This window comes from Neofelis nebulosa, chromosome 7 (genome assembly GCF_028018385.1).
Source record: "Neofelis nebulosa isolate mNeoNeb1 chromosome 7, mNeoNeb1.pri, whole genome shotgun sequence".
NCBI lineage: Eukaryota > Metazoa > Chordata > Mammalia > Carnivora > Felidae > Neofelis > Neofelis nebulosa.
The window spans coordinates 68106631-68120427 of record NC_080788.1 but is presented as its reverse complement, the minus strand read 5'-3'; the positions used below and the strand labels follow the sequence as shown (position 1 = coordinate 68120427).

General features: G+C 33.1%; 1 protein-coding gene across 5 annotated transcripts in view; it reads right to left on the bottom strand.

The window, feature by feature from the left end:
• The window catches only part of DPH6 (diphthamine biosynthesis 6), a 444382-nt gene that overhangs the window by 303057 nt on the left and 127528 nt on the right, over window positions 1-13797 (bottom strand). For all 5 annotated transcript variants that reach the window (XR_009264244.1, XR_009264246.1, XR_009264245.1 and 2 more), the window contains exon 6: window positions 327-388. Coding sequence is in view for 1 of the 5 variants with exons in the window: in XM_058738273.1 (XP_058594256.1) it covers window positions 327-388 (62 nt within the window). In the remaining 4 variants the exon portion in view is untranslated. The remainder of the gene's footprint in view (window positions 1-326; window positions 389-13797) is intronic.

The following is a 13797-nucleotide window of genomic DNA, read 5'->3' as shown; positions in this document are numbered from 1 at the left end:
TGATCACAGAGACCATCAGCTACTTTAGGAATATAGTACTTTTTATATAGCATACAATGTCCATTTTAATAAAAGAAACCTTCTGACAGGACAGTTTCCTTTTGGTATAACTTACTGTTTTATTCAGACCCAAAAGCTGGTAATGATTTTCATAATTAATTTTAGACATTTTTATACCCATTAGAAGTTTAATTTTTTCACAAAACTATATCATGAATGTTATCTGAGTCTTTCCAAAATAAAATTAATTTTGTAATCATCATATGACGGCCTCACTTTTTCTTCCTTTAGAGGCCTATATTTTGAGAAATAGTATAAATTCTTACCTCTAAGAGATAAGGTTCCATTTGATCCAGGGTTTTTCCAAGATGCTTATCTGGATCTAAACCTGCCAAGAAAGGTTACATTTTTTTAAGATAACTATTGGAGTATGGAAACCAATTTGACAATAAGTTATATTTAATATAAAAAAATAAAGATAATTATTGGATTGGATGTTTAAAGACGCATTCCCCTACCCTCTGCCCCTCCTTGCCTAGGAAACCAGTACGTGTATATTTCAAATTGCTTTGATCCTAAAGTAAAATATATTTTCCTATTCCCCTTGGATAACTGGTTTTCTTGCTCTTGAAAGGTAAGTTTTATACCAAATCATTTGATTGCACTGTATCAGCTTCCAGATACATTGTTTCAATTCATTTTGAGCAACTGTAATTAGGATGGAAAACAGGTTTCATTTCAAAGGTCATTTATGTCCTCGGTATTTTAATTATTGTCATTATTTTACTGATGGACAACAGTGAGAATTTTCTTATGTGTCCCTATTCTATCTAAACTTTAAAATTCTTACTTTGAGAGTAAGAGTAGAAAATAGGAGAGTGGTAGACCATTATGCTTTTATAATTAATTCACCTCAAAGGAGGGTACGAACAAGGACAAAAATAGTTACATTATCAAATTAAATGACATTTCATTTCAATGACCACTTGTGCAATAATGTATTTCCTAAGCAAAGACAGAGACAGCTCTGAAAAAATTGTTATTGTACCAACAGCATGTGCATAATCTTAGATAGAGATGTTCAACTGATATAGTAGAGTTTATGTAGGTGACAAGGTATAGGCAGATACGTATGGGCAATAAACTCTTCCCACATAACAAAACTCACTTGCCAGTGAAGAAAAAGTCACATGCCAAATGGCTGCTATAGAATGAAATAATTCATTTTAGATATTACATTCATAATACAATTAGATATTTACATCCATAACATATGTATTGGCCTAGCCTCATTTAAATAAGTTATTTTTATTTCTTAGGGGATTAAACTATTTAGCTTATTAATTACACAAACTGATTAATAATTTTCTGCTCCTAGTTGGATGCCTTTTTTGGTAACATGATATTTCTTATAATCACACATCAGAAGAAGGGAAGTCAGGCAAAGACTGAGGATTCTTCTGCCACTGAGTATTTTTAGGTGAAACTCAAAGCAAAAAAAACTCAGACCAGTAGCACTGTGGAGACTTTCTGAGTCAACTCCCTTCACAAAAATCTTATTCTGATGGTCTATTCACTAAAATTAAAATTGCAAGGAGATGGGTGAACGCATAAATGAACCAATCACTGACTTTGTCTGTTTCCTCCACGTCTACCACCACTTAGCAATTCAGTATTTAGACTGAACAAGTAAATGAAATGCTTTGACAGAAACACCTGTATAATCACCACCCACATTTAACAAGCATTAACATCATGTCATATTTCCTCCACAACATTTTTTTTAAGAAATAAACACCACCAACACAATAGAATGTCCCAGTATATTTACTCTTAATCTATATCCCCTATTCCTTCTATAATGTAACCACTCTTCTAAAATTACATTTTTATAATTTTACTATAAATGTATGTATCCAAACAATATTTATTATTGTTCATGTATATTAAGTTTTTACATAAGTGATGTCATCTTTAACTTGATTTTTTTGTTTCACACTGTTAAAGAGATTTACTTATATTGATTACTATGGCTCTTGTCCATTCATTTTTACTATTGTATTCTATTCCATTATATGGGTATACCAGAATTTAATTATACACCTCTGATAGATGGGTACTTGGGCAAAGGCTGTTTCTAATTTCTGTTTTGCCACAAGTACTTTTTATGCTTCAGTGAACATACTTTTATGTGAAATTACTATGACAGAGGAGAATATATACATATAATTATATACATTATTGTATATATGCGTGTGTGTGTGTGTGTGTGTGTGTGTGTGTGTGTGTATGTGTGTAATCTTCAAGTCTATTAGATATTGCCAAATTACTCTCTAAAGAAGTATTACCGTTTTACTTCCACTTTCAGGGACATAGAATTCATATTTCACATAATGTGAAAATAATTTAGTGGTGTCAGAATTTTAAATCTTTGTTAATCTGATATACATACATATACACATATATGTAATATACATGTATACATTGAAATATATAAAATATACACATAATTGTTTTAGATATTTTAGTTTTAATTTTCTGATTACTGTTAAAAGTAAGCACCATATCAGGTCCAGATGGTTTCCCAGGTGAATTCTACCAAATATGTAAGGAAGAGTTAAAACCTACTCTTCTCAAACTATTCCAAAAAAAAAAGAAAAAAAGAAAACTACAGGCCAATATCTCCGATGAACACAGACAAAAATCCACAGCAAAATATTAGCAAACTGAATCCAACAATACATTAGAAAACCATTCATCATGATCAAGTGGGATTTATTCCAAGGATGCAAGGGTGGTTCAATATTTTCAAATCAATCAACATGATACATCAAATTAACAAGAGAAACAGTAACAGCTATATGATCATCTCAAAAGATGCAGAAAAAGCATTTGACAAAGTATAAGATTCATTTATGATAAAAACTCTCAACAAAGTATGTTTAGAGGGAACATAACAAATAAAAGTCACGTATGAAAACCCCACAACTAACATTATTCTCAATGGTAAGAAACAGAGCTTTTCCTCTAATATTAGGACAAGACAAGAAAGTTTACTCTCCTCCCTTTTATTCAACATAGTACTAGAAGTCCTAGACACAGCAATCAGGTAAGAAAAAGAAATAAAAGACATCCAGACTGGTAAAGAAGAAGTAAAACTTACACTATTTGCAGATGACATGATGCTATATATAGAAAACTCTGCAGACTCCACCAAGAACCTGCTAAAACTGATAAATGGATTTAGTAAAGGATACAAAATTCATGCACAAATAATCTGCTGCATTCCTATATACCAATAATTCTGTAGCAGAAAGAGAAATTTAAAAAAAATAATCCCATTTACAATAGTACCAAAAGGAATAAACTATCTGGGAATAAGCCTAACAAAAGGCAGTGAAAGACCTATATTCCAAAAAAATATAAATCAATGATGAAAGAAATTGAACATGACAAAAAAAAAATGGAAAGATATTCCACGATCATGGATTGGAAGAAACAATACTATTAAAAGGTACACACTACCTGAAGAAATTTATAGATTTAATACAATCCCTATCAAAATACCAATAACATTCTTCACAGAACTAGAATAGATAATCCTAAAATTTGTATGGAACCACAAAAGACCCCTTAATAGCCAAAGCAGTCTCAAGAAAGAAGAACAAAGCTGGAGGTGTAACAATCCCAGATTTTAAGACATACTACAAAGCTTTAATGGTCAAAAGAGTTTAGTACTGGTACAAAAACAGATACATAGATCAATGAACAGAATGGAGAGCCCAGAAATAAACTGACACATTCAAGGTCAATTAATCTATGACAAAGGGGGCAAGCATATACAATGGGAGAAAAGACAGTCCAACAAATGGTACCCGGAAAACTGGACAGCTACATGTAAAAGAATGAAACCGGACCATTTTCTTAAAAATAAAATGGATTAAAGACCTATTTGTGAGACCCAAAATCATAAAATTCCTAGAAGAAAACAGGTAGCAATTTCTTTGACATCAGCCATAGAAACACATTTCTAGATATGTCTCCTCTGGCAAGGAAAACAAAAGCAAAATCAAACTACTGGGACTATGCCAAAATAAAAAGCTTTTGCACACTGAAGGAAACCATCAACAAAACAAAAAGGCAACCTACTGAATGGGAAAAGATGCTTGCAAATAATATAACTAGTAAGGGATTATACAAAATATATAAAGAACTTACACAACATTAAAACTCTCCCCAAATCATCTGATTTAAAAATAGGTGACAACCTGGGATGCCTGGGTGGCTTAGTTGGTTTAACATCTGACTCTTGATTTCAGTTCAGGTCCTGATCTTACGATTCATGAGATCAAGCCCCACATCAGGCTCTGCAATTTGAAGAGCCTGCTTGGGATTCTCTCTCTATCCCTTTCTCTCTGCCCCTCCCCTGCTCATATGCCTGCCTATGTTCACTCTCTCTAAAAATAAACAAATATTTTTTTAAAATGAGCGGCTAGCTGAATAGACATTTTTTTCAAAGAAGACGTACAGATGGCCAACAGACACATGAAAAGATGCTCAACATCACTCGTCATCATGGAAATGAAAATCAAAACCACAATAAGGTATTAATTTACACCTGTTGGAATGGCTAAAATCAAAAACATAAGAGATAAGTGTTTGTGAGCATGTGGAGGAAAAGAAACCCTTGTGCACTGTTGGTGGGAATGCAAATTGGTGCAACTACTATGGAACACTATGGAGGTTTCTCAAAAAATTATGCTTTATGTATTTGAGAGTTATGTTGTTATGTGCATACACATTCATAATCTCTAAAACTTCTTGATAAGATTATTTCTTTATCCATTAGTAACAACCAATTCATCTCCATATGTCTCCATATGTGGTTTTTATCTTATATCTTATTTACCAATGTTACGACACCAGCTTTATTTTGTTAATATTTTACTGGCATATATTTTTCCATCATTTATTCTCAAATTTTCTATGTGCTTGTTTTAGATGTCATTTATAAGCTACATATAATTGGATTTTTAAAAATTTTATCCTATCTTATAAATACAACTCTAAAGAATGGAGTTTAAAAATCTTACTGTAGATTTCCTGTTAAGCTTTATACAGATTTGTTCCTTTGCTATTTTCTGCTTCATGCTATAATGAAAGGATTTTTGTCTGTTTGTTTTCTCTACTGATTAGGAAGCTATAGACTGAATTTCTACTCTTTCAGTAAATACTTGTAATTTTTAACATTCAAAACCATATTTTTAAAGTCTAAATGTATTATCTAAACTGGGACGCACCTGGGTGGCTCAGTTGGTTAAGTGTCCGACTTTGGCTCAGGTCATGATCTCATGGTTCATGAATTCAAGCCCTGCATTGGGCTCTGTGCTGGCAGTTCAGAGCCTGGAGCCTGCTTCGGATTCTGTCTCTCCCTCTCTCTGCCCCTCCCCACTCCAATCTCTCTCTCTCAAAAATAAATAAACATTAAAAAAAATAAGTGTATTATCTAAGAAGTATGAATCTTAGAATATGAATCTAACAATTTGTTTAGCATCCTTTTGACTAAGAGAAATTAGTATGTTTTCACTGGTACTAAATAAGCCCTACCATTTCAGTTGTTATTATTGTGTTAATTCTTATTTCCACCAGTTCTGGCAAGAAAAATTAAGCCCGCCAACATATTCTACCATGTCTATGTTCACAATTGTTTCTCATTAACTTCTCCTGGAATTCAATCTATTTCTAACTGAAATCCATTCTTTATTACTAATTTTTTTTTTTTTTTTTTTTTTTTTTTTTTTTTTACTGAAGATCTGTGAGTGGTAAAACCTCTTAGGTTTTAGATGTCTGATAATATCCTATTTAACTTTCATCATTACATAATAGATTAGTTATAATATATTCCTTCTTCAGAAATTAGTTGTTCCTAATAAGATTTATGCTGTCAGCTTAATAGTGCTTCCCATATAATATTTATTTTTTCTGTGCTAAACTGTACAGTTTTCAACGTACTTGTGACATACTATAATGTTAACATAATGTGTGTAAATGTATGTTTGTTTATTTTTATTTATTTTGAGAGAGAGAAGGTGCAAGTGGGGAGGGAAGAGGGTTAGAATCCCAACCAGGCTCTGGGCTGTCAGCGTGGAGCCTGATGTGGGGCTCAAACTCAGGAGCCCTGAGATTATGACCTCAGCCGAAGTTAGAATCTTAACTGACTGAGCCACCTAGGTGCCCCAGTTTATTTTTATTTATACCCCATAGCACCTAATGTACACTTTCAATTCTAAAATTTACATTTTTATTCCAGTCTAGGAAATTTTCAGTCATTATGTCTGTAAATACTGTTTTTCTGCCTTCTATTTTTTTTCTGAAACATCTATTACACAAACATTGCCCTTTACCAATCTATCTTACTATTTTTAAATTGCTCTTTCAATTTGTTTTTCTCCCTCTATGTTGTCTTTTGGGTTAATTATTTTTCCTGCTTCATTCATTCTCTTTGACTTGACTCACCTAGAGTTTATTCTATCCACTGAGTTTTTTTGATTTTTTTAAGTGACTGTATGCTTCATTTCCAATATTTCTTTTCTTTTTTAATGTTTATTTATTTATTTATTTTGAGAGAGAGATAGAGAGAGAGAGGGAGAGAGAGAGAGACTGAATGGGGGAGGGGCAGAGAGAGAGGGAGAGAGAGAATCCCAAGAAGGTTCTGAGCCACCCAGATGCCCCTCCAATATTTGTAATTCGTTACTTTTCATATCAGTCTTTTGCTATTCCAATGTGATTTGTTTTTCTGATTGCTTTTTCTTTAATGGATGTTTTATTTTTCTTCATCTCTCTGAGGTTCTCCTTCATACAGGACACTTTCAGTCTGTTTCCCCCCAAGATTATGATCTCCTAAGTGCTTTTGCCTGCTTCCTAACCTTTTGTATTACAGCCCCACAGTTCAGTCTTGTTTACCATTTTGTATGTGTACTCATTTCTACTTCACAGAGATGTTTATGTTTTCCAGCCCAGCTATGTCTTTCATACTTTTCCTTCATATCTTTATCTATTACTGTGGGCTTGAAATGGGAATGTGGAAATTTTAAAGCATGAATGTACAAGGCCAGGATGACTGGAAGTCACTTCTTAGCTTTCCTTCCAAACCCTTGATTCTTACATATTGGTCTTACAACATAACCTATCTCACTCAGCACTTGGGCACTAGGCTACACATCATTAAAATCATTTTAAAAGTCTCTCATGATTGAATCTAATAATTGACATTTTGCTTCTCTGTAAGGATCTGGGAATAAATAAATGCCTGTCTAAAAGTCATGAAGGGAATTTAAGAGGACATGGTTTTACATAGGTAGGCACTGGAAGATCAAACTGATAATCTTCCCATTTTTCTTCCAGTCGTTTAATTCATTATAGAATCACCAGGCCTCAGCTCTAAACTGTTAACCTATAAAAATAGCTGTTACATCTCATTTCAGAGATTGTTGCATTCCATGATGCATAAAGTAATTTGGCTTGTCTTTAGATAATAGTCAGTAAAATCTGTAAACATAAGCCACACTAGGCATAATTTTTCCACATGAATCTGTGATCATCACACAGTATATTTTATCAAAAATTAGTTGGTTATTTAAAGTTTTTCCTTATTCATTGAAATATTTTCAATTTATTTAGTCCTGGAGTATGGCACTAAAAATATTGAAATAAATCAAAATTTAAAACCTTAAATAAGATTTTCAAATATTTTCCTGAAGCACATTATAGACCTTTTCACTACAGTAGAAAATTACTATAAAGCTATAAAAGAGCTAAAATAAAAGAGCTACATTTCTTTTCTCTTAGAGTTAATAATGAAATAAGCTGCATGTATAAGTCTTTATAGTAAGGTAATGGGGTTTGTGTTATGTTTAGTGAGCATGATAGGTTCTATGATTCACGGTCTGATGCTTTAGACATTTCACACAGGGAAAACAACCAATCAGTAACATTTCACATACACAAAGCAATAGATGATTTCACTGGACATATAAAAGCAAGAGAATGGCAGGACCTGAGAAATAAATAGCTTAGACACATTGTAAATTTATCGGAGGTTTTGTCTGGGGATTTTGGTAGGCTTCTTTGGCATGAACAATGATTTAAAGGTTCTTATCTCATGATCCGATGTTATTTAAATAGACTAGAATTCTTTTCCAAAAAATGTCTAAATTCTATAATGAAACTCTTTGTCTAGGTTCAATACAATAGTCTACATAGTCTCTTGAATGGATCTTACTACTTTAAATCAACACTGTATATCATGCACACTTGGGTCAGGCCAACCCATTCCACTGTACTTGATTATGACTACTTAGTCCTTTTCTCCTGATGCTTTGCTGGGTACTCTGTCCAAGTGCAATCTGTCTTTGCTTCCATTTTTCTGTTCATTAGAAAGTGACAAATCATTGGGGATCTCATGATCACTACTCATATGACATGCCCATATGAAATTTCAGATTGTTTTTATAAAATGTTTTCTTGGATAAGATCCAGAGATTACTAGCAATTCAAGCTACTCTCTTTAAGAAATTAATGGCCTGGAACCACCATGGTCTCAGAGATCTCTTCTAAATCAGCTGAGCCTATTGCACATGGGATGATATTAGTCAGGGATGTGGTAGGACGATTATTCATCCTATGCCAGAATATATTCAGATATAGAACTCTTCTCAAGAAATCTTTACTTCCTAGAACACTGATGATTCCATAAATATTAAACTACATGCAAATGAAAACTCGTTGTAACTTATTTTTATAAATATAATGAAAGTTTGAATATTTAATTTTCTTACACTTCCACATATTTTTTCACAAGTTTCCTCATTTAGAAACATTGTAGCATTGTATGTACAGTCGTTATGATATTTAATTCTTCTTAAATGGAACAAGATTATTACTAAAATAATTTTAAAACAAGGATTTGGAGAAACAAATCACTTTAACATGAAAAAACTGTTAACGTATCTATAATTATGAAGCTCATGGATGTCAGTCTTTTATCTCGTGTATTTTTGGCTTGGGTATTTTCTAACTCGGTGATATGCATGGAAAATTCTGACATTCTTGAATATCTTTCATAATTGAGAATGGAAGGTCAGGGTCAGATTAGCATCAAAAAATATATTTATCATTGGACATATTTTTTAACTTTTAAGCTTTAAATGGTTTAGAGAGAAACAGTTTAAATAATGAAGTCAATATTTGAGTAAAAATTTAACACAATGGTTAGACAACATTAATACCTTCTCTGTTTAATTTACTTGTTTTACCAATAAGAATCCACCCATATTTCTAAGTACAACTAAAGATGCTAATGTACCAATATATTTGTATTATATAATATTACATCTTCTATTACACAGAATCATTTTATCTATTCCTTCTTTCCTCTCTCTCCCTCTCTCTGTCTCTCTCCCCCCCCCCCCTTTCTTTCTTGTAATCTCCACATCCAACATGGGGCTTGAACTCATGACTCTGAGATCAAGAGTCACATGCTCTACCGATCGAGCTAGCAAGGTGCCCCATACATAAAGTCATTTTAAGGCATAAGAATAGATAACAATACATCAGTAATTTTTAAAGCCATCTTATACACGCATTCATTCCATTTTCAATTTTTCAGCAGTAGCCATTTAACTGGTATATGCAGCCAGTCCAAAAGGCATAATCTTCTCTTTCTTTAAATAAACCCAAGAATCTAGACCCAGTACAGTTTCAGTATAATTTGAAAATCTCTCTCCTAATCTTTGTAATGTCATTGTTCCCATTTTATTTTATATAAAACTGTATTATGTTAAAACTCTTTGAGGGACTATGAAAAGCCTATGAAAAAGCCACAATGGCTCACGGGCTTTTTCAAAGAAATTCAACTTTATCTAAAAGTTTCAACTTATCCCAGTCCTTGAAAAAGATGTTTCTTTTTTAGATTCACTCAATTTAGGTGTTTTTTTCTAGTGAAACCTGGGTCATGAATGGACATAAACTGCACTTCCCCCAAACCTTAATAGTCTGTTCAATTTACCTCCTGAATCAGTGAGTGGTAGAATGAAAGTCTCAATATATCTATCTAACATATGAAAACATTTTTATTGATTGAGATGTTTACATTTATTAATGTTAATATATATATATCAATATCAAGAAACATCAATAGTAATAAAGAAGATAATTACATTCCATAGAACCCAGGATGCTGTTATATTTAGAGTAAATTTGAACTCAAATACGTAAGTTACTTACAGTTACTAACACATTTTTCTCCAAAGTGCAGAAAAAATTTACTAAAAATCCTGACCCCTAACCATTTAATCATGTCTTATAGACATTCCTTGATGGAAGCTGGGTGGATGAATAAACCCACAACAAGACCTAGGCACTGGATAACTCCATGCAGAATTAAGAAATTAATTAGGAGGAAGAACCGTAATTTGCAGAGCTGACATCTATTTTACTTTACTTTCATGTATCAATGGGAAGCAATTACAATTCAATTAAAATATTCAATTTTATTACTTTACTGACTGACCTTGAAGTTAATGCCTGTTTTATTTAATTGCATCATCTATGAATAAATGTTAACCCTACACTGTTATGCCCCATTATTTTCAATGCATTTTTCAAATTCTCAACTGAATTATATCAGTCAATTTATTATCTGTTGTCATGAAAGCAAGTGGAGGTTTATTTCCTCACGACAGCCCAATATACGATATGAAAGAAACATCACAAAATGTTTGATAATGCTATTTTTAAAAGAGTCAAGTAAAATGAATTGTGTTCTCATATCAACTTTTGTAGCCTAGACTTTTACTGTAAAATCAGTAGGTGATATTAGAAGAGGTATAATCCTTCTGAGAAGCAATTTCTAGTCTGCCTATAATTTTTGATAAATTCAGTGCAGACAGGAATGGAGCATCCCATGTATCTTCAAAAGCTAAACACACACACACACACACACACACACACACACACACACTTAATAATCTCTTCCTATTTCTACCAGATTCACCAGCCACCAGAACAAGTAGATCTCATTTAAAAAGCTCTACAGTTTTGTTGGTAAATGCAACTTTTTCCTTTTCTTTTCTTTTCTTTTTTTTATTCCTAGACTCCACTTGAGCACACCATAATAATTGAGCATTTTAGAAATAAAATGATTAAACCTGTGTAAAAATGAACAGGTAAGAAAGACTAATTATGTGATCTTCAAAGTAAAGATAAACTCACATATTGTGAAAGCTGATTATTTGGGGAAGGATGTTATTTCACTTTCTAGATTTTCCATTTCTACTATTAGACCACTAAATCCTTACCTTAGAGGTTGTATTAGAACTCATCTCAACATAACTTCTTTCTGAAATCTATTAATTGGTATTTTACTTCAGTGTAAGTAACATAAAGGAAACTCAGATACTTTATGGATTCACTTTTAAGATCCATGACATCCATAAAATTAATGACCAATAAATCATATTAAGTATAATTCTGCAGTTAATGATAATCAATACTTGCTGGTGGTAGCTGAAATGGTCCTTTTTTTTTTTTTTTTTACCTTTAAAAAGATTATACAGTTTTAGCATGTAAAAAATGAATCAAAAGTAAAAGATATGGGCTTCAAACAGAGGGATTTTTTTTAAGGGAGCAATTTGAAATATTTCATTTAGAAATATCTTCCTAAACTTTCATAGTATTATTTAACATAGTAAGTACTGGAAACTGAAAGCTTGATATGAGTAGGGAGTATTTGAAGGAGTAAAAGTTGAGGTTAAAAAAGTAGACAAAAGCCAGATCCTATAGGGCCTCGAGTTTCATCTTAAAGAACTTACATCTGAATGTAAGGTCACAGAGAAGACAGAGAAATGATAAGCAGAGGAATGACAGGATCTAATCTGACTTGCAGAAAGATCACTCTAGCTTCAGTGTAATTCCTTGGCAGGAAATAAGACTGAAGGTAAGAAGGCACATAAAGGGGCTGCTGCAGTAGTAAGAGTATGTAACTGACAAGGCAGTAGGTACAAAAGGAAAAGAACAGATTTGAGAGCAACATAAAATAGGTAAGATATATAGTACTTGCTAATGAACTATAGGATGATTCTCAGGTTTCTGACTCTGGACAATGTTAAAAATGGTGGCACCATTTACTTCAGATACAGGACAGTAACAGAAGAATGTTTGGGAAGGTAAATAAAGGTAGAATCAATTCGGAAATGTATTTGAGGTTCCAGTGAATCATCCAAGAAGGGATATCTAATTGGCAATTAATTATAAAGGGTTAAAGTTTAGTAGAGAGGTCTGGGCTAGAAATACTAATATAGAAATAGATGCTATGAGATGAAATGACTCAAGGAGAATATGCAAAGTGACAAGAGAAAACACAGGAAAGAGCTTTGAGGAATATCAAACTTTAATTGACACTGTAGTCAGCTGTCCAAAGTCCAAATCGGATCTGGTCATTTTCACTTCAAAATCTTTCAAACATATTCTGGGCAAGATGAGCACTAGCTTCTAATTTTTCCATTTTTTTCCTGCAATGGTTAATTTTATGTGTCAGCTTGACTGGGTCATGAGGTCCCCAGATTAAGCATTGTTTCTGGGTGTATCTGTGAGGGTGTTTTCTGGATGAGGTCAGTGTTTGAACGGTGGTCTCAGTAAAGTAGCTTGCCCTCCCCCATGTGGGTGAGCATCAACCAACCCCTAAGGGCCTGGGCAGAACAAGGCACAGAGGAAGGAAGACATTACTCCTCCCCTTTTCCTGCCTCAGTATTTGAACTGGGACATCTCACATCTGCCTTTGGGTTTCGATTTACATCACTGGCTCCCTTGGTTCTCAGGCCTTCCAACTTGGATTAAATTATACCTGTAGTTTTCTTGGGTCTTCAACTTGCAGGCAGCAGACTGTGGGACTTCTCAGCTTCCATAATCATGTAAGTCAGTTCTTCATAATACATCACCTTCTACATCCTATTGGCTCTGCTTCTCTGAAGAACCCTGACCAATACATTTCCTAATACATTTCTCCATTCCAAACTCCACTAACAAAAAAATCTCTGAATAATCAGGAAGAAAACATCAGGACTGAAACTACCCAGAACTTGAACTAAATTTTGCTTGACAGAAGATGGAATCAAATTCAGAAGAAAATATGTCCTAAGACTTTTCTGGTGAAAGAAAAACTTGTTAAGAAAAGTAAGTAAAGGGGACTCGGGAGAATCATAATAGCCGGTACCTCAGCTCCCATATCTTGAGATGTGATACTTCATGTGGTTCTTATATAAGTTTATACTGACTGTGACCTATATACATTTGTTCAAATTTGAGACATCAACCAATACAATAGTATCTACCTGAAAGAGAAGTCATCAGAGGACAAGCCCTACAACCTTTATAACATATTCTTGCTCCACACAATTTTAATTGATAAATGTTGGGTGCTCAGCTACAGTAGGATAATCTCACTTTCCAACCATGGCAAATACAGAATCATACTGGTATTAAGGCACGAAACACAAATATCTGCTTGGACAATATAATTATTAAATAGTCATATAACTAAATAGACAAATAGAAAAAGATTTGTGGACTTACTTTCCAGGAGTTTTCAGTTAACTGTTACGTATTATCATGAAAGTCGTTTTAGCATAAGCTGTCTGACACAGATATAAATGTTAGAGGGCTCACTTTTATAACAACTGCATTAAATAAGATCTTATTTATTTGTAAATATTGCATTCTGTGTATTTTTGATTTTTGTAG